Source organism: Bos taurus, chromosome 16, assembly GCF_002263795.3.
Source record: "Bos taurus isolate L1 Dominette 01449 registration number 42190680 breed Hereford chromosome 16, ARS-UCD2.0, whole genome shotgun sequence".
Taxonomy (NCBI): Eukaryota; Metazoa; Chordata; class Mammalia; order Artiodactyla; family Bovidae; genus Bos; species Bos taurus.
The window spans coordinates 2,200,607-2,221,002 of NC_037343.1; the positions used below are offsets into that span (position 1 = coordinate 2,200,607).

Sequence of the window (20,396 nt, forward strand, 5' to 3'; positions counted from 1 at the left end):
CAGGGTCCGAAGAAGTCAGGCACAGAAGCCCCGGGGGACCCAGATGGTCTCCGCCTGCTCCCCTTCTGAGTCACACCACACCCAGCCGCGCCCTCCAAGTTCAGGAGCAGGCCCTGGGGTGGGGTGAAGGGGAAGGGGAGGGGAGCTGTGGGAAGAGGGAGGACCTGCATTACCTTTCGGGGAAGCTGTCCCGGGGCCAAAGTCCATGCTGTCACACCCTTCTGGCCAGCCCCGGGCCCAGCAGCTTCTATGCCCGAGGACACAGAGGCAGGGCGGCCACTCCCGTGGTGAGCAGCTTCATGACCAGCAGCTCCCCCCACTGTGCCCCTCACTCCTGGGGGAACCTCCACCTAAGCGGAGCACTCCCACCTCCCTGCCAGACACCGGCAGGGCCCTGCCCCGTCCCTACCCCGGGGGCCCACAGCTATAATTAGGACCCCTCCAGGAGCCAGCACACATGCCAGGCCAGGCCAGGGGCAGAGCCAGGCTGCTTGGCCTATTTTGAGAGTTAGCTGATCCCCACACTACAGTGGGGGAGAGGACCGGCTGGCCCCACAGCAGAGAGGAGACGGAGCTAGTCCCGATCCTTTCTTTTCACCCAAGAAGAGGCTTCCAGCTGGGCACCCAGAGGAAAAGTGGAGTGTGGAAACTTTCTGAACTGAAACCAGCAAGTCTGGCCCCAGCCAAGGCCCCCTTCTCCTCGCCCCTTGGGTATATCCAGTGTTCTGAAATCTCCCCATGGACCGTCACCTGGGGTCAGTCAGGACAACCAGTAGGTGAGCTGCAACCCGTCCCTCAACAGCATGGCACAGGGGCCAGCTCCCACCGGCTGGGGTCCTGGGATGTGCCCTTCCAGTCCTGGTTCTGCCTCTCCCAACCTGGGCCAGCTATTCACACCTCTGTGCCTCAGTTTCCTTATCAGTGAAAAGGGGAACAGAGCTTCACGTGTGTGACATGTGTGTAGACTATGTGCTTTTTTCTGTGTGACACTGTGGTTACTGCATTGGAACTGAGTTACACATTTAGTCCTTTCACGCACAAACATCTTCATGTGTCAGTCACTGCGCCAGTCACTTGGAACAGAGAAACTGGAACTGAGAGGGCTCCCCCAGCTCAAAACACGACAAAGATGATAAAGAAGAAAACGTCTATCGTGCACTAGGTATCATGCCAAGCAACTACTGGCAATGTCTCGACTGCTCTCAAACAACCCTATAGGGTAGGCCGTATCACCATCCATTTTGGACTCAATGACCTGCCCAAGGTGGGACCTGCAGGGAGGAGAGGATGGTGGCACCCCAAGCCAGTGCTCTGAACCCTACACTGTAGCACGCCTTCCCACGCACCTTGGTCTTAATCAGGAAGGTGCCCAAGGGCGACCCGGAGGGGCAGCACTGAGACAACCCCTTCCACAAGGCTCTAGGCAGGAGACCAGCCCCCTGGGGTCTGAGGCAGAGACTCAGGAAGCGGGATGAGGCCACAGGGCACGCAGCCCAGGGCAGGACATGCTGGGCTGCTTCCACGCCTCTGACACTCTGCAGGGAACGGCTCACTGTGGGGTCTGCCTGGGCCAGAGCACTGTAACGCACCCCTCCCTTAGCAGCAGTGGTAAGTGAGTCAGAGAGTCCCAAGGGGATGATGGAATTCAGGAACCTTTTAATGCAGCCATCCTCCACCTCCAAAGAGACTTTCCTGCCCTGGTGGTTGCTTAATCAGAGAACTGTATTTCCCCCTTTATTGCTCTAAGAACCGTAAAAGTGTGACGACAGGAGACAGGGGCTGCCCTCCGTGCTGCTTGTCCCCCTTCAGCCACCCGTAAAATGGCCCACCTCTCCCAGACCTCCAGGCTCTCCATGCACCTATTTCAGCACCCCGTGGCCTCACCGAGGAACCTCCTCAATCTCTTAAATCTTCTGCTTTGTACATAAGGACTCAGAGATAAGTCAATCTGGGAAAGTGAAGCTGGGGGAGCAACAAACTCCCTGAGCGGATGGAGCACAGCACAGAAAACGCACAAGGCACACGAAGCTCTGCCCTGTCGCGTCGAGGCGCCCGCACCTCCATTTCCTTCCTGCTTCGCTTGGCTGATGCCTACCTTCCTGACAGCAAATTACTGTTAATAGCACGGTGCTGCTATCCTGTGCTTGTGGTTTCATGTTTATATCTGTAGCCTATCTCATTTCAGTGCCACAACTGCCTCTGAGTTAAACAAATGTCCCCACTTCACAGGTTGAGAAACTGAGGCCTCGGAGAATCTAGGACTACAGGCAGAGCTAGAGACAGAGCTTCACTCCTACGGCTCCAAGGCCATTCTTCTTCCCCATAGGCAGCCTTTCCCCCCGATATGTAAGGGAGAAAGCACACAGTCCTGTCTCCCTCTTCTACAGGAAATTTAGGAACAAGGGAGATGAGACTCTATCAGACTAGTTAAACCTTTTAAGGGAGACAAGATTAAAATGATGAATTATTATTAAGACTAATGTTTATATGGTCGTTCATGGTTTACAACACGCTTTTATGGTCACTTCTCATTGGAGACTCATAACCACTTTAAAGGTAGAAATTACACCAGTCCTCATTTAAGAGCTCTGGAAGTGGAAACTCAAGAGTCTAAATGGCTCTCCTGGTTGGTCAGTGAGAGAGCCCGGTTTAACCTGGGTCTTCAGAGGCTGAGAGAGGGTCTGCAGTGGGCCCTGGAGCCTCGGGGGTAGGTTGGCGGGGCCGGGGTGCTTACTGCTGGTCCCAGATGACGAGGTGGAAGAGGTACTTGGAGAAGTGGACCCGTCGGGTCTGCAGGGGGCTGCACAGCTCCTTGCCGCCGTGGCTGAGGGAGCAGGAGAGGTAGAACTCTTCATAGCTACAAGGGAAAGGAGGCAAGTCAGGGCCCTCGGCTCCCAGAGGGCATCTCGGCACCGAACCACGCCAAGCTCCATTTCCCCCGGTTACACTCCTCTCGGTCTGCGGGACTAGAACACGCGGTCAAAGGGCCGGACAGCCAGGTAGGATCTGGGGACGCGACCTCCGGGAAAAGCAGCTCAGCCTGGGTGCCCCTGCCCGCTCTGAGGCTGCGTGTGGAGCCCTGGTCCCTGCCCCTTACTGGATGCAGCCCGCAGCCCCTGCCCAGGGCCAGCGCCATCCCCGGGCCCGCGTGCGCATCTGCGCCGGTGCGCGTGCGCGTGCAGGGGGTGGCGTGGAAGGAGAGCGCGACAGATGCGGACGTGAATGCCGACACAGGGGGGTCCCTGCGCCGACAGGTGCCTGACAGAGGAGGGCAGCGAAGGCCCAGGCTCCCAGAGTCGCCCTTTGTTCTCCGCCAGTCGCCCAGAGGAATACATTAAGCGGGGAACAAAAAGAGCGGGGAAGGGGGCGGGGGTTCGGGAGGAGGGCGGAGTCGGGGGGCCACAGGCCTGATCCCCTCGGGCCAAGGGGGCCGGCACGGGAGGGCCTGAGGACCACGCTAATGTCCCCCACCCACCCCCGCGGGCCTGGGGGACTCCAGACAAAGGGTCGGCCGCGCCCCCGCCCCGCCCACTGTGTGCGCGCTGTCACGGCAGGAGGGTGCACTCAGCCTGGGAAGCTGGGAAGCGGCCATCTGTCGCTGCCAGCGTGTCACCCCCGCCGGCCTTGGGTGGGAGGGGCAGGGATGCCTCTGCAGCCAGCACCAGGCGGGAACGCCAGCCCCGGCCACCGCTGCCCCTTCCCCCCCTGCACGTCCCTCTTCTGTGTCCCTCTCAGTGGGCGCATGGGGCATCACCGTGCCACAGATCCTGAATTTAGGGCCGTGGCGTCCCATGCAGACAGAAAGGCATCTGAAGTGACACTCGGCTTGCTCCCTAGTCCTGGGCCAGCAGCCCGCGCTCACCTGGTAGCCCAGGTGATCGGGATGCGGTGGGTGGCATAGACCGTGAAGGCCAGCGGCCCCGAGAGATGGCAGGCCTCCTGAACCAGGGTGTGCTTGCGGCTCCCAGGCACCGCGGGCTGGAAGTCTGCGTTGAACGTGTTGCAGTACAGCTCCACCAGGTCCAAGATGGCAGCCGTCAGGGCTTCCACAACCTTCTCTGTTTAAGGAAGGGGTCGGGAGGAAGAGCTCTGAGGGTCAGTGAGCTCCATTCTGTGGGCAAGGCACTGCCTGGGACCGCGGCCCTGAGCGCCAGTCACGCGTCTGTGCTGAAATGGGGAAAGCAGGGGCACAGCACATACTGCTCATAAAATGAAAGATGCTCAGTTCTAAACATCGTCCTGATTTATATGTGCTGCTACTTATTTTGTGTTAAATGTCCTTTCTTTTAGGAAATAGTAGGAATAAGAGTTACCAGTTACTAGGAAGTCACTGCTTAGCAAAATAAGACCAACAATTGTATGTCGGTCACCAAAATAATACTTTTTGGTCCACAAAATCTGAAAGATTGGGAATCACTGACCAAGAATCCTGGAGATATGAGCAACATATTTCTAGGATATGGGCAACATTCTGCTGGAAAGACTTAAGAGGGGATCCTAGGGAAAAATTCTTTATCACTGTCTCCCCAGGCCCTGCTGAATTGGAAACACGGGGGTTATGAGCCTACAACCTACTCAAGTGAAAGTTTTCCCATTTGGAAGCCGGGGCACCATGCCCACTCCCACACTTACACAAACTCATCTCCATCTCCCAGGGACACCATAGGAATAAATAGGAAAAATAATGCAAAAACATTTTGTGGAAAGAAATATGCTCTCCAGCTGTGTCCATGCCTCATATAGGAAAACACACACACACAGGCAGACCTGGACCCATAAATCAAGGGAGCTGGGGAGAAAAGGAATCTGGGCAGAACCTGAGGTTTTCACCTGCCCACTCCCGCATGAAGAGCAGTCCCTTACCTCGGTTTTCCTTCATGGCCAAGACGGTGGGATCCTGTTGGGGAGAAAGGAGGGGAAGGTGAGCTTCAGGGCCACAGTCCTTTCCATCACAGCTTTTCATAGCCGCCCTCATCTGGACCAGGCTGGACCGAAATTCAAGGAGCAGAGGTTCCCCAGGGAGGATAGAGTGACAGTCTGTACCAGATCCGTGTGAGGGACAGTGAGCCAGAGCAAGGAGATAGTCCTCGCATCCACCCAAACGAGCCACGATACAGTCATTGTGTCCACCCAAACGAGCCATGATACAATCATCACATCCACCAAAACAAGCCAGGATACAGTCCTCCCGTCCACCCAAACGAGCCAGGGTACAGTCCTCCCGTCCACCCAAACGAGCCAGGATACAGTCCTCCCGTCCACCCAAACGAGCCAGGATACAGTCCTCCCGTCCACCCAAACGAGCCAGTATACAGTCCTCCCGTCCACCCAAACGAGCCAGGATACAGTCCTCCCGCCCACCTAAACGAGCCAGGGTACAGTCCTCCCGTCCACCCAAACGAGCCAGGATACAGTCCTCCCGTCCACCCAAACGAGCCAGGGTACAGTCCTCCCGTCCACCCAAACGAGCCAGGGCACAGTCCTCCCGTCCACCCAAACGAGCCAGGATACAGTCCTCCCGTCCACCCAAATGAGCCAGGATACAATCCTCCCATCCACCTAAACAAGCCAGGGTACAGTCCTCCCGCCCATCCAAACCAGCCATGATACAGTCCTCCCGTCCACCCAAACGAGCCAGGATACAGTCGTCACGTCCACCCAAACGAGCCAGGATACAGCCGTCGCGTCCACCCAAACAAGCCACAATACAAACGAGCCAGGATACAGTCCTCCCGTCCACCCAAACGAGCCAGGGTACAGTCCTCCCGTCCACCCAAACGAGCCAGGATACAGTCCTCCCGTCCACCCAAATGAGCCAGGATACAGTCCTCCCGTCCACCCAAATGAGCCAGGATACAGTCCTCCCGTCCACCCAAATGAGCCAGGATACAATCCTCCCATCCACCTAAACAAGCCAGGGTACAGTCCTCCCGCCCATCCAAACCAGCCATGATACAGTCCTCCCGTCCACCCAAACGAGCCAGGATACAGCCATCACGTCCACCCAAACGAGCCAGGATACAGTCCTCCCGTCCACCCAAATGAGCCAGGATACAGTCCTCCCGTCCACCCAAACGAGCCAGGATACAGTCCTCCCGTCCACCCAAATGAGCCAGGATACAGTCCTCCCGTCCACCTAAACGAGCCAGGGTACAGTCCTCCCGCCCACCCAAACCAGCCATGATACAGTCCTCCCGTCCACCCAAATGAGCCAGGATACAGCCATCACGTCCACCCAAATGAGCCACGATACAGCCATTATGTCCACCCAAACGAGCCATGGTACAGTCCTCCCGTCCACCCAAACGAGCCAGGGTACAGTCCTCCCGTCCACCCAAACGAACCAGGGTACAGTCCTCCGGTCCACCTAAACGAGCCAGGGTACAGCCACTGTGTCCACCTAAACGAGCCATGATACAGCCATCACGTCCACCCAAACGAGCCAGGATACAGTCCTCCCGTCCACCCAAATGAGCCAGGATACAACCATCACATCCACCCAAACGAGCCAGGATACAGTCGTCACGTCCACCCAAACAAGCCAGGATACAGCCGTCGCGTCCACCCAAACAAGCCACAATACAAACGAGCCAGGATACAGTCCTCCCGTCCACCCAAACGAGCCAGGGTACAGCCATTGTGTCCACCCAAACAAGCCAGGATACAGCCATCATGTCCACCCAAATGAGCCAGGATACAGTCCTCCCATCCACCCAAATGAACCAGGATACAGCCATCACATCCACCCAAACGAGCCAGGATACAGCCATCACATCCACCCAAACGAGACAGAATACAGTCGTCACGTCCACCCAAACGAGCCAGGATGCAGTCCTCCCGTCCACCCAAACGAGCCAGGGTACAGTCCTCCCGTCCACCCAAACGAGCCAGGGTACAGTCCTCCCGTCCACCCAAACGAGCCACGGTACAGTCCTCCCGTCCACCCAAACAAGCCAGGATACAGCCGTAGCGTCCACCCAAACGAGCCAGGATACAGCCATCGCGTCCACCCAAATGAGCCGGTGCAGCCCTTGGGCCACTCGCGTTTAGATCGCAGCACCTGCCACGCAGCTGGCCCTGTCTGCACAGCATGCAGCCCCTGCGGTGGCGCCTCCAGTCCCTGGCTCGGGGAGATTCTGGTCTTGCACCCCAGTGGGTATGCAAACGGCCAGGCAGCGCCTCAGTGACTGTGAGCAGCCTTTGCCTGCATTCCTGGCCTCAGTCCTGGTGGCAGGCCCCGGCCGCGCTCAGACTCGGGGAAAGGCAACACACTTGGCCTCCATTTCCCAGGAACTTTGTGACCGAGTGTTCAGACATGAAAGATGCAGGTGGAGGGAAGAGCCCTTCAGTAAGTGAACACCCCGCCACCTGATTCCCGGGGCTACTCCCCTCCTCCTTCCCCATGCTAGCACTCCATTACCTTCTGGATTTTAGGCTTCACTCGGGAAGGGCAGGGGGGCAGCTGGTTGAGAGCGCTGGTGATCTCAGGGGTTTCCACAGCGGCTAGGGCGTTGCAGATGGCCTTGACGGACTGGACCACCCTGTCGGCCTTCAGTGGGAAGTCCCCCTGTGGGAGGCAGCACAGTGAGGCCGGCAGGCACGTGCTGCAGGGGAACGGGTTGGGAGGGTAACCTGTGGGGCCCATGCTTTATTTTCAGACACCCAGCATTAGCGAATATCACACAGCTCCTGATGAATTAAAGGAGCCGTGCCCACGTTCCCCAATGCTTTCAGCCATCCTCACTGAACCTCGTCTTATCTCCAGCCTCCCTCTGTCCACTCGTCTGTTTATACTACACAAACACATGCGGGGTCTCACCGGGGTGACGTGCAGTTTTAATAAAATCAATGCACAGAGAATGAAGAGCAAGGGAACCAAATGCATTGAGGGTGCATTTGCACACGCAGCTTTATGTCTCCCGCTAGTGTCAAGCCTGTCCCGGAGGCCTCATCTCAGCCCCACAGCCACGCCATGCCCTGCACCATGGCTCCAGCGGTTTTCTATTCTGGAATCCCTTCACCTTCCCTGCCCTGACTACCTAAGTAAATGCAGATCACAGACGAGCTAAATACTCACTTCCTTCCCAGAGCCTTCCCTAGCAGTCCCCCTCTACAACACTCTCCAAGAGCTCTTGATTACCCAATACCAACCTGTTCTGTCTACCAATAGCTTTATGTTACCATTTCATTCTTTTGGCAGGAACACAGGTTCCCGGAAGCCTGACACAATTCTTACACTTCTCCACCCACAGCGGCCACTAACATAGGGCCAGATTAGTACAAAAAAGGCATTCGGAGAACTCATCTCTCATCACAGTAAAGGTCCAAGCAGAGGCTGCTAGAGCAGGGAGTCTGGCAGTCGGTGGAGGGGTGAGCTAGATACAAAGCTATATCCAGCTCCCCCAAAAGGATGACCACCATTTAAACAGCATCAATGAGACAGGGATTGTTTTTGAAGACCACTATGTGATTTTGCCGGGAGAAATATCAATAACCTCAGATATGCAGATGATACCACCCTTACGGCAGAAACTGAAGAGGAACTCAAAAGCCTCTTGATGAAAGTGAAAGTGGAGAGTGAAAAAGTTGGCTTAAAGCTCAACATTCAGAAAACGGAGATCATGGCATCCGGTCCCACCACTTCATGGGAAATAGATGGGGAAACAGTGGAAACAGTGTCAGACTTTATTTTTCTGGGCTCCAAAATCACTGCAGATGGTGACTGCAGCCATGAAATTAAAAGACGCGTACTTCTTGGGAGGAAAGTTATGACCAACCTAGATAGCATATTGAAAAGCAGAGACATTACTTTGCCAACAAAGGTTTGTCTAGTCAAGGCTATGGTTTTTCCAGGTCATGTATGGATGTGAGAGTTGGACTGTGAAGAAAGCTGAGGGCCGAAGAATTGATGCTTTTGAACTGTGGTGTTGGAGAAGACTCTTGAGAGTCCCTTGGACTGCAAGGAGATCCAACCAGTCCATTCTGAAGGAGATCAGCCCTGGGATTTCTTTGGAAGGAATGATGCTAAAGCTGAAACTCCAGTACTTTGGCCACCTCATGCGAAGAGTTGACTCATTGGAAAAGACTCTGATGCTGGGAGGGATTGGGGGCAGGAGAAGAAGGGGACGACAGAGGATGAGATGGCTGGATGGCATCACTGACTCGATGGACGTGAGTCTGAGTGAACTCCAGGAGTTGGTGATGGACAGGGAGGCCTGGCGTGCTGCGATTCATGGGGTCGCAAAGAGTCGGACATGACTGAGCGCCTGATCTGCTCTGATCTGATTTGATTTTCTTCAACTTCACAGCACATGGGGCACATGTTTATTCCTATGGTTTTGAGGCTTAAAACTCCATGTGAATCCAAGTGGGGAGAGTCTTGGCCCTTCCCTACCTTTGGGATCCTGTGACTCAGCACATAGGAGGTTCCTGGCCTTGTTCACAGGACATTCAAGTTGTGCAGTGGGGCAGCAACTCTATGTCTCTTAGCTTTGGAGATGCTGTGCTCCAGAGAGAGGATCCGGGAATGACTCCTGACCTGCTCCCACAGAGGAGCAGAACCCTTCTGAACACACGTGCCAGCCGCCCGACAGACGGCAGTCTTGGTGTGCCCATGTGCTAGAGGAATGAAAAGTGCTCTGCTAATAGATTTCAGTGTCCGCTCCAGATCTCTTTAGTGCTCACTGATCCCGGGAGGACTGGGGGAGAGGCAGGAAGAAGTTTGGGGCCGCTGGGCCAGCTCCAGAATCTGTACTCACGTCAGCCAACAGGAAGGCATCCACCTCATTGTGGTAAGTGTCGAACAGAAGACTCAGGGCCTGCCTGGGGAGTTGGGGACAGGGAAATGTCATAGGAGAAGTCAGGACAGATCCAGTGTTCTGAAAGACCCATTTTCTCCCTCCTCCTCCTCAGCTCAGGAATCAGGCTCTGGTTTAAAGGGGTTTCCGCTCTTCCCGTCAGTCCCATGCAGACTGAAGGCCAGAAGTCCCTTCTGTGGGCCCCCTCTTACTTAGAGAACGTAGTAAAGTACTAAGGGAAGGTACGTCACACACCCTGGAGTGGGGATCTTCTCCTGTGAGACTCTGGACCCCCGTGCCCGACACGTGCAAGAAGCCCGGGCCGTGGCAGAAAGGCAAGCGGGGGTGCCTCTAGGGTCCCCTCGTGGTCTCTGCTTGGCCCACACCCAGGATGGCACCCGCTCTCACCTGCTGATGGTCTGCTTGACTGGCCTCTCTTGCAGGTGGACGAGGTAGTTCAAGGTGGAGGGGCTCTGGTCATCATTCACCTGTGTGAGGAGCACCCTGTTCAGAAAAGGCGGTTGCCTCCACCGCAGCCCCGCGCTCCTGCCCCAGGCCCACGCAGCATGTTCCGCGTCACCGTCTGCCCACCCCCGCCCCGGCACACACGAACCGTGCGGGCCAGGTCACCGCGCACGGCCTTCTGCTCCATCAGCTGCAGCCGGATATCGATGCCGAACTTCCGACAGTACTGAATATACTCGTGGCTGCCCAGGGCGTGCTTGCTGGAGGGACAGAGGGACAAGGCCGTTAGCATCCTAGAGACTCAGTGGAACTTTCGAGGGAAATGCACACCTCAGCCTAGGGGCAAAAGAAACAAGAGGAAGGGGAGGCAGGAGAGGGGCTGTATTCCTGTGCTGTACCCTCTACCTTGGCTGCTGGGAAACGTCACAGTAGAGCTCAGGCAAAGAAACAGAGGTGTGTCTAAAGAAAAGCCGCCTAATACAGTTAACCCTTGGTCTGTACAAACACTAACTGTGCTAGGTATTTATTACCGTTATCCCTGGTTCAACTCCAGGAGTGGGAACTTCTGGAGAGGGGGGGAACAGAGATTTCTCAGGGGTAGTGTTTAAACTCCATCCTCCCTGGCGGCTCATACGATAAAGCGTCTGCCTAGATTTCGGGAGACCTGGGTTCAATCCCTGAGTCGGGAAGATCCCCTGGAGAAGGAAATGGCAACCCACTCCAGTACTCTTGCCTGGAGAATCCCACGGACAGAGGAACCTGGTAGGCTACAGTCCATGGGGTTGCAAAGAATTGGGCACGACTGAGCAACTTCATTTTTCCTCTTGGCTTTGGTATATATGTGTGTTAGTTGCCCAGTCGTGTCCAACTCTGCAACCATGGACTGTAGCCTGCCAGGCTCCTCTGTCCATGGGATTTTCCAGGCGAGAATACTAGAGTGGGTTACCATTCCCTTCTCCAGGGGAATCTTCCCTACCCAGGAATCGAACCTGGGTCTCCTGTACTGCAGGCAGATTCAATACCAACTAAGCCACCAGAGAAGCCTAACTTTGGCATATAGGACAGATCAGAAGCCAGCGTAAGCACAGGTGGTCTTAAGTCCCCCCACACTGTGGTCTTAAGTCACACACTCCTCACTATTACCATCTGGGGTGCCAAGGCCAACCAAGCAAACCCACCAAGATTCCGGGTGGAATTATCCCCAACCAAACTCCTGCTTCTCACCTCCCTCTGTGGGTCGTGTGACTGTGAATAACAATATAATCTCTACAGACGACCTGCATGCCATTACCCCTGCTCAGAGGACAACACACAAGACCTCTGTGCCCCTAACCCAGCCTAGGCTCCAGAGAAGGCGCTCTAGGGGGTCCCCAGCTGCTCCAGCCCCAAGTTGAACTGTGGTCAGAAAGGAAGCCCGGGAGAAGGGCAGACTGAGTCCCCCCTGCAGGCCAGCTCAGCAGGCCTGGGCCAGGTCCCAGCAGCTGGGGAACAGAAGCCGGAAAGGGACTTCCTTCCTCAGCAGAGCCGGGAGTCTAGGCCAGAAACAGCAAGGAGAGCAATGCAGAGGGCTCTGTGCAGAAGCCGACAAAGGGGCCCAGGCCCGCAGCCAGGACAGGCCGCTAGGACGTAAGTGGGTTGTCCACATCCAGAGGGGCCAAGCCTCAGAATTGGGCCCCCCCTGCTGAGACTGGGTGGCAGCCGAAACCTGGAGGTGGGAGAGGCTGGGCCATGGGGCAGGGCTGGCGGGAGTGCCTGGGAGGAAGGAAGAGGTGGCGGAGGTGGGGGAGGCGGCAGGAAACCCAGCCTTCCCCTGGGACCATCTCAAGGTTCTTATCAGGGCAGCCTGCATCCTGGACTGCCACTCCCCCTCAGCGTCAGCCCCTCTGCTAGACAGGGGAGGAAACCCAGGGTCTCCTGGGAGCCAGCAGCTTTCTGGAGCTCCCAGGGGGCCTTCCCACCTCCACTCAAGGCAGATGCTCAGGGGCCTGGGCTTTTCTGTTACACGAGAGGAAAGAGAAGAGCCCTGGTGGAGGAGGGGCTCCTGGACCAAGAGCGATGGACACAAGTCCCCGGGGAGCGTGCCTGACTTTCTCTGTGGAAGGCTTTCTTCTGCGTGCATTCAAGGTAGGGGGAGACAGGCCTGACCCTAGGACCAACCATCCTGTTCCACCTCGCCTGCGACATTCTCCCTGCGTCTTGGCAAGAAGTCAGCACCTGACCGCTTATCCACCACCTCTGGACTCAGGGGCTGAAGGACTAGGGGCCGTAAAGGAAATGGCAGTATCCAGCTGACCTGGATCCTCTCTTTGGACTGGTCCTTCTCTGGGAACGTTTAGGGATTGCTCATCGGGGTGTTCTCATCTATAACCCTTGGCACATTTTACAGAAGCAGCTGAGGGCCAGAGTCTCACAACCCGTAAAAGGCAGCCAGACCCCAACCCGCTGTGCTCAGGTGCCCACAGTGCCCACTGCTCCTTCCGACAGTGGCAGGGGCTCTCTGCCAGGAGCCCCTGAGTCTGGGGCCCCTTTTATTCTTCTGGGGGAAAGTAAGTATACATTGAACTTCCCTGGAGTTGTGCCACGCAGGGCCCTGCCCTCTTCTTTTCTCTGTTTTCCTGTTGAGGGCACAGAGACAGGAAGGCCCCACAATACCCCTGAGAAGCCAGCCAAGAATGGCGCTAGTCACAGATCAGGCATCCTTGCCTCTCGACCTACATGGAAGGGAAGGAGCAAGTGGCGGTGTTCCCCGCGTGCCCCTCAGCCCCTCAGCCCAGAGAGGCAGCCTCTTCTCCCCGTTCCCAGCATCGGCTGCACCAGGCAGCCAGGGACGAGGGCAGCATGCGGCTAAAGCTTGAGGGGGAGGGCAGATCTCTCTGTTTCCTGATCCGCTGACCTCTGGCTGATTCTGCAGCCCGCCACACAGCCGTGCCACCCGAGGGGTGCAGCCCCCTCTCTGCCAGCCCAGCCCCCCAGAGCCCAGCACAGTGGAAAGAAGACTGGTCCCCATCAGACTTTCCAGTGAGGCTGTTCACTGCAGAGGGCGCTGAACGGACAGGCGCTGGAGGCGCGCCTCTGGTGGGGAGGACAGCCAGCCCCACATGCCAGCGGGGCAAGGGCTCGCCGGCAGAGGAAGGGGGAAGAGAGCAACTGTGGTTCTTACCCCTGGTCCCGTGGGGCACTCTGCCCAGTCCTCCTCCTGCCCCCGGCCGTAAAGACAGCGCACAAGATCTAGGGCGGGGGCATAGCCCCCCACCCCCCCACACACATCTCTCCACGTGCACAAGTCTGCAGGCAGATATGCTCTTTGCCCAATCCCAGTTCCAAGCTCTTTCCACAGCAGATTTGTCTCAGGAAGCCGGCCAAGCCCTCTGGAAGACCGAGCTCCTGGGGAAAGCGCGACGTGGCTGAGAGTATGCCCAGAAAGCAGGAGTCCTGCCTGTGGCCAGGCCTCGAGCCCAGCGTGCCCCTGCAAAGCCCTCTCATGACCCTGCGTCCCAGAAGACACGTGCCACCTCCTGCCCGCTTGTCCCCACCCGCTCACTCACTTCTGCAGGAACTCCTCCAGCCCACAGGGCTTCAGCACAAAGTCACCCACGTCGACATCCCTCAGTTCATCACGGGTGTAGCACAGGGTCTGGTAGATGAGCAAGTCTACAGTGGAGGAGCCTGAAAGGGGTGAGGCGGGGGGGCAAGGAGGGGGTCACTGCGGCAGGCGGGGCTCAACCTGAGCCCCCTCGCCCTGCAGGCCCAGCACCAGCCAATGAAGCAGTTTGGGGTTTCAAAACAGTCACCCCTGCCCCACCTCTGAGGATGCCCACGCAGCCTCCCCCCAACTTACAGTTGCAGGTAAAAGTGAGCGGCTCCCGCAGGCTGTCGCACAGCACGGTCACCTTCAGGTTCACCTCGTCCCCGAGGTGCTCCGGGCTCGGGGTGACAGCGCTCCAGACATACCCAGTGAGGGCGTAGTCCTGGACATCAGAGCCGGATCGGAGGCTGTGCAGGAAGAGAGGGGAAGACCTGTGCCTTCGGGAGACAGTGGCGGATAAGACGCCTGCTGGGACCTCCGTCCTGAGGCCCAAGGGCCCCTCCATGCCCATCCCGCCTGCGGCCCTCCAGGTCTTCAGGCCAGGATGGGGACAGTGGGGAAGCATCTCTGCAAAACCATGTTCTTGACACATTTGTTACAGTTGCAAAACGTTTCTCAAGCTGAGTTGAACATTAGGGACAGTTCTAAACAACACAGCTTTCCATAATAAGTTCCGAGGAATATTTTTCTGAATCCATTTCCTTTCTCTTTTAGCTCCAGATAAGATTACACCCTTTATCTCCATCTGGGGTATATTTGCTCCTAAGGGCAACTGCTCCTGAAGTGATTGGAAATACTTTGTTAGAGCCAAGTTTCATGAATTTTGTCCACAATGTGAAAATTCTAAGACTCCAAAACAGCCTACAAACACCGGTTGCAGGAAGCACCCCATAGTTATAATTGAGATCTATTACAGATGGCTCTTCTTCCTCCCTAGAAAGTTCTGAAAGGACTGAGTCTCCTCCCCGCCCCACAGCCCTCCCTAACCCCGTCATTAACTCTTACACATCCAGCATGTGGCAAAATGCAGCAACTTCCTCATCTCTCTCCTCTGAGACCTCAAACAGCTCGTGGCCATTGGCGACGGTGTGGGGCCGGGAGCCCACCTTTAAGAGAAGAGCAGCTGACTCAGAGCCTCATCATCCCCTTCCCACAGGCCGCTCCTCAATCTAAACTCTTAACCTCCAGGTGTAAAGGCTTCCTGGTGAGAGTGGCATATGTGGGACTTTCAGGAATATATTTATCTTCTGTCCTGGGAGACTAAGCGCCAAGTTGAAAAAGCAGTTGAAGCCTTGGCTGAGTTTGGAAGCCTGGATGAGATGGACGTGAATGTGGCCAAACCTCCTTCCGGAGACGCCAGTGTCTAGTAAGCTCAAGCCTGCAGGTCAGGCAGTGCCCTGCTTGCTGGACCCCGGGGCTGACTTTCTGGAGGGTGCTCACAGAGGCGTGGCGGGAAGCTGAGCGGACAGCTGTTTCCCCTATCCCAGAACGGAAGCCCATGGAAGCAGGTTGCCCAAAGAGTCCCCAAGGAAACGGGGCCCTGGGCAACACTTCAACATCCACAGCAAGCCCCAGGGACCCAACACAGAGAGAGACTAAGAGACCATAGATGGAGGCGATGACTCAGACACACGTGCCTTCCCGGTCAATGCTGTTTGAGGAATAAAGTGTCAAAGCAGCTTCCTGGGCAGGAAAGGACCTGCTAAAAGGGTTAGGTCCTTCTACTCTGCTGGTCCCCCACAGCTGGAATGTGAGGGAGCCTGCCTGAGCTCCACTTCCAGTCCAAGAAAACTGTGTGCCACCTGAGATTCTCAGCAGGACCTCCACCACGGGGCTGTCCAGTCATCCACGGAGAGTTTTAAAGCAGCCCTCCAACAAGACCTGTAGCACAGCCCCAGGGGGACGAAGTGGAGGAGGGGCTGGTGCAAGTCTGTCCTGACAGACCTGCCCAGAGCCCCGGGGGAGGCTGCCCCCAAGGAACGAAGTGATGGCTCAGATGGAGCACCAGCCGGCATCGGGTAAAAGCGCCATTTCCGAGAAGCTGCGCACCAGTCTGCTCACACCAGCCTTCACCTCTCAGCCTGCCTGCCCCGCCCCGGGGCAGACAGCAGCAAGTGAGTTCCTTGTTTGAATAACCAGATCGCTTCCTCTGAGTGACCCTCGCTCACTGGCCTCGCCCCCTGGGCAGGCGTGGAGGGTGTGCAGAGAGGGGAGGGCAGCGTGGGGGCAGCTGGCATGGGAGGTCCCGGCCCTGCCAAGTTCGTGCTGTGTCCCAGTCAAAACAATAGTACCACTGTCAGCAGCTCACCCACAGAAGTGAGAGCAACAGAGCGACAGAGACAGGGAGGGGAGGGCAAGGCAGGGGGCAGAAGACAGAGTGGCCAGTGAGGGCCACTCAGGCCCTTTCAGTGCCACTCATGGGCTCCGTAAGAAAACAAAACAAAGCCACTTACGTTTGCCCGGCCGGCAGGCCCTGGGGGCATCGCCTGATGCTGGCCGGGGGCACCTGCAAGGCAGAGGCTGGCAGCAGGGATACCGCGCCGGCACTTGGAGCCAGCCGTCTCCTCAGCTGGCCCCGCAGGCCTGGGATGAGGAGGGTCGCTCCGGCTGGAGGCCCGGCGAAGGCGAGGAGGTGGTGTGGGCCGGGAGCCGGAAGGGGCCCCGGTCCTGGAGTGAGCCCCCGCACCAGGCTGGGGTGGGGAGGACCAAGGCCGCATGTCCCCCTAAGAACGGGCAGGAGCTCTGCTTGCCCTAGCTTCTTCAAGGAGACACTGGACCAAGTTTCCCCCCAGAATTCTGATAACACACAGGGGATGTGGGAAGGATGAGAGTTGGGGAGGGGGAAAGGGAGCCACAGGGGTGCCCACCTACCAGGGTGGCCTGACTCGGTGCGAGCAGGCCCGGCTGTGTGAGAACAGACTCTCCCTGTCCCTATAAATAGCAGGAACAGCCCCACCTCTCAGAGCAGGGCCTTTAAAGAGCCTGGCTCCCTACAGCTTATCCCAGGAGCTGCCTCTGCTCTGGGGGACTCTCTTAACCAGCACAGGAAGGAAGGACCACGTGGCTCTTCCAGAGTCGTGGAGGATCCCAATTACTGGGACGTAACGTGGGAAAGCCCCAGTGTCCATTAGACAATGGGCTAGGAGAAAACAAGGATGGAATGAAGTGGAACGCCATTAGCACAGAAGGCATCTGCCAAGGGGTGCCTCTTGGCTCCTCCGGGGCCAGGGTTTCCAGGGCCCGAGGGTGAAACACGAAGCAGGCTTCAGGTCCTGCCCTGAAGGGGATGCTGCTGACACTTCTTAAACCAGAAAAAAACCTACCCTGTGCTTCTGCGTAAATGCTTTGCTATTGTATACTATGCACTGATAAAAGTGAAACTATTATGGTCACACTGCATACTTTTTCTAAATATTTTCACTGCAAAATGAGATGGATGATGGTGATGATGGCACAACAACATGAATGTACTTAATGCCACTGAATTGCATACTTACGACTGGTTCAAAGAGATTTATGGGATGTATATTTTATCCCAATGAGAGAGAGAGGCATGCGTGTGCGCGCACAGAGGACAGGGAGGAGACAGAGAGCGGGGCAGAGAGGCAGAGACCTGGAGAGAAGTGGGGGAGAGAGCACAGAGAGAAAGGGAGCGAGCACAGTGGAGCTTTGGGGTGAGAGGCAGCAGGGCTCTGCACCAAGGCTCATCACGCAAGACACTGAGAGGTCTGGCCAGGACGCGCTCCCTGAGCGCCGAACATTGGTCAGGCTCGGGACTCAACCCCATCGTCACACAGCACTTTTGGCCGAGCAGAAAGTCAGAAAGCAGAGGCCATTCGGCCATGGAGTCAACGCTGCATCTCCTCACCCCAGGTCTCCCCTTATATCACTAAGCGGGCATTCAGAAACGCCCACACCCACAAGGGCCGCTTGGCCGGGACACACGAAACTTGGCCCTGAAAAGGAGCTCCCTCTCCTGGCGTCCCTCCTCCCTTCCCCAGCCCGGCCTGGGGCACAGTGGCAGAGGCAGAGGCAGGAGTGTACTGAAGGGGTGAGGGTGGAGCAGACCTGCATTTGGACAGTGAAGAGGAAAGAGGGACTGTTCTGTTTCTGAAGGACAAGGGAACAGGCACAGAAGAAACACAGAGGTCCTCACCGGGGCTGCAGAAATGCGGCGGTTCTTGCCGGGTGTTGCGTTTTTCCGGTTGGCACAGCGGGAGGCGTATGTGCGGGGGGGCACCTGTGGGGGCATGGTCTTGCTCCGGGCCACGGGCTTCCCAGGAGTGTCCTTGGCAAAGTCCAGGGGCCCCCGACCCTCCTTCCAGCCCCTGGTGGCATCCCGCAGCATCTCTGCGTCGTAGGTCGACTTCAGGTTCAGCCGTGTGATGGCATCGTTAATGCCGTCGTAGTCCACGGAACCCAGCGGCCGCCCCGGACTCCCACCTCCCAGCTCCTCCTCCTCTTCTAGGATCCCGGGCCCCAGCAACTTGCCTGGAGGTTGTTCAACTGAAGAGAAAGTGTTGATGTCACTGGGCTGGGAAACCTTGGAAGAGGAGGGGGACCCCTTTCTGGGAGGCAGGGGAGGAGTATCCCAGATAGAGACTCGGGGAGGCAGAGGAGGCGGGGACAGTTTCTTAGAAGAGTCTTCTCTGTGCCTTGGTCCTGGGGACAAGGAGAGCCCCCCATCTGAACCATCAAAAATGTAGAGATAGTCTTCGGCCAGGGAGCCTTTGGGCCAGGGATCTGGGCCAGGCTGGGAGCCCCGGGAGGTAGAGTGGTTGGGCAGCCCTTCCTGTGGGGAGACTGAGTTGTAATTGAGGGTAGGATCGGAGCCAGAAAGACCGCGTAAGAGCTTGAGGTCCTTCCGCCTTCCCGCTGGCTTGCTGTAGAAGTCCAGAACAGGCTCATCCCAGCCGATCAGAGAGGGGTCTGCGTTCTGCTTTGCCCTGCTTTCCTCCTTGTCGTGCCGAAGCCGGGACAGCGCATCGTACTCCATCTGCAAGGCTTCAGCCATGGCCAGTTCTTTGCGGCTGATGCCCACCGACTCCAGGGACTTCCAGTGTTCCCCACTGCCCTGAGTCGAAGACATGGTGAGGACGGGGGACAGCGCAGACGAGGAAGTTGTCTACTTCATGGCAACGTCCGGTCTGCAGGGTTGTGGCATGGTGTCTGGGCACCTGCAAGGCATGGGTAAAAATATCAATCATTAGGTCTCAAAAACAGATGGGTCAGCAATCTGACTGGGCGCTAGAATCTGGGCCACTGCCTGTTTCTTGAGTGCCTACAACAGATGGAAAGAAACAGAAAGATGAAGAAAAAAATAGAGAGACACCAGGCCAACTTTATGTATCTATTACACCCATCCACCCTTCCATTCATCCATGCTATGCTATGCTATGCTAAGTCACTTCAGTCGTGTCCGACTCTGTGTGACCCCATAGACGGCAGCCCACCAGGCTCCCCCGTCCCTGGGATTCTCCAGGCAAGAACACTGGAGTGGGCTGCCATTTCCTTCTCCAATGCATGAAAGTGAAAAGTGAAAGTGAAGTCACTCAGTCGTGTCCAACTCTTGGCGACCCCATGGACTGCAGCCTACCAGGCTCCTCCACCCATGGGATTTTCCAATCAAGAGTACGAGTGGGGTGCCATGGCCTTCTCCGTCCATTCATCCATACATTTTGCTATCTCTGGTCCCTAAATCCCATCCTCATCTCGCTTACAGGTTCCCCAAGGAAAGAAGGAGGCACCTTGCATCAGCAAAGACAAAAAGATAGAGACAAGGGCTCTTCAGTCGATTGAAAGACAGCTCTCCAATATGAATGGACCTAGAGATGACCCTACTAAGTGAAGTATGTCAAACAGAAAAAGACAAATTCCATAACGATATCACTTATATGTGGGGTCTAAAATATGACGCAAATGAACATATCTATGAAACAGAAAGAGAGGCACAGACACAGAAAACAGGCTTGTGGTTGCCAAGGGGGCGGGGTGGGGAAGGCTTAGGCGTTCAGGATTAACAGACGTATCAAAACCTGGAGACAACCCAGTGTCCATCAGCAGGTGAGTGGATTCAAAAATGTGATGCGTCCACACAGCTGAATGCCACTCAGCAACAAAAAGGAATTCATTACTGATACATACAGTAACATGGATGAATCTCAAAATAACTATGCTGAGAAAAACAAGTCAGACCAAAGATTATGGGTATGTAGCGTTCCATTTGTATAAAATTCTGGAAAAGGAGAACTAATCTACAGTGAAAGTGCAACTGTCAGTCGCTCATTCAGTTGTGTGGACTCTTTGCGATCCCACAGACAGTGGCCCGCCAGGCTCCTCTGTCCATGGAATTCTCCGGGCAAGAGTACCGGAGTGGGGTGCCATTCCCTTCTCCCAGGGATCTTCCCGACCCAGGAACTGTACCTGCATCTCCTGCTTTGGCAGGCAGATTCTTTACCACTGGCCATATATATGTATGTCCAAATTTATAAAGTTGCGCACTTTAAGTATGTACAATTTACTGTATGTACATACATACTATATGTATA

At 56.3% G+C, this 20,396-nt stretch overlaps 1 protein-coding gene across 7 annotated transcripts in view; it reads right to left on the reverse strand.

Annotated features, from left to right (window-relative positions):
* The window catches only part of PIK3C2B (phosphatidylinositol-4-phosphate 3-kinase catalytic subunit type 2 beta), a 78,217-nt gene that overhangs the window by 36,403 nt on the left and 21,418 nt on the right, over nt 1–20,396 (reverse strand). For 4 of the 7 annotated variants that reach the window (XM_024976621.2, XM_059875636.1, XM_024976622.2 and 1 more), the window contains 11 exons: nt 18,005–19,025; nt 14,854–14,954; nt 14,101–14,285; nt 13,808–13,928; nt 10,411–10,522; nt 10,206–10,285; nt 9,759–9,822; nt 7,421–7,567; nt 4,864–4,897; nt 3,863–4,058; nt 2,735–2,857 (listed from right to left, as the gene is read on the reverse strand). In XM_024976621.2, the coding sequence (XP_024832389.1) occupies nt 2,735–2,857; nt 3,863–4,058; nt 4,864–4,897; nt 7,421–7,567; nt 9,759–9,822; nt 10,206–10,285; nt 10,411–10,522; nt 13,808–13,928; nt 14,101–14,285; nt 14,854–14,954; nt 18,005–18,937 (2,096 nt within the window). In that variant the 5' untranslated portion in view covers nt 18,938–19,025. Of the gene's footprint in view, nt 1–2,734; nt 2,858–3,862; nt 4,059–4,863; nt 4,898–7,420; nt 7,568–9,758; nt 9,823–10,205; nt 10,286–10,410; nt 10,523–13,807; nt 13,929–14,100; nt 14,286–14,853; nt 14,955–16,301; nt 16,759–18,004; nt 19,026–20,396 lie in introns of those variants that run through there. The other 3 variants (XM_059875637.1, XM_024976627.2, XM_024976628.2) reach the window with 3 other exon arrangements.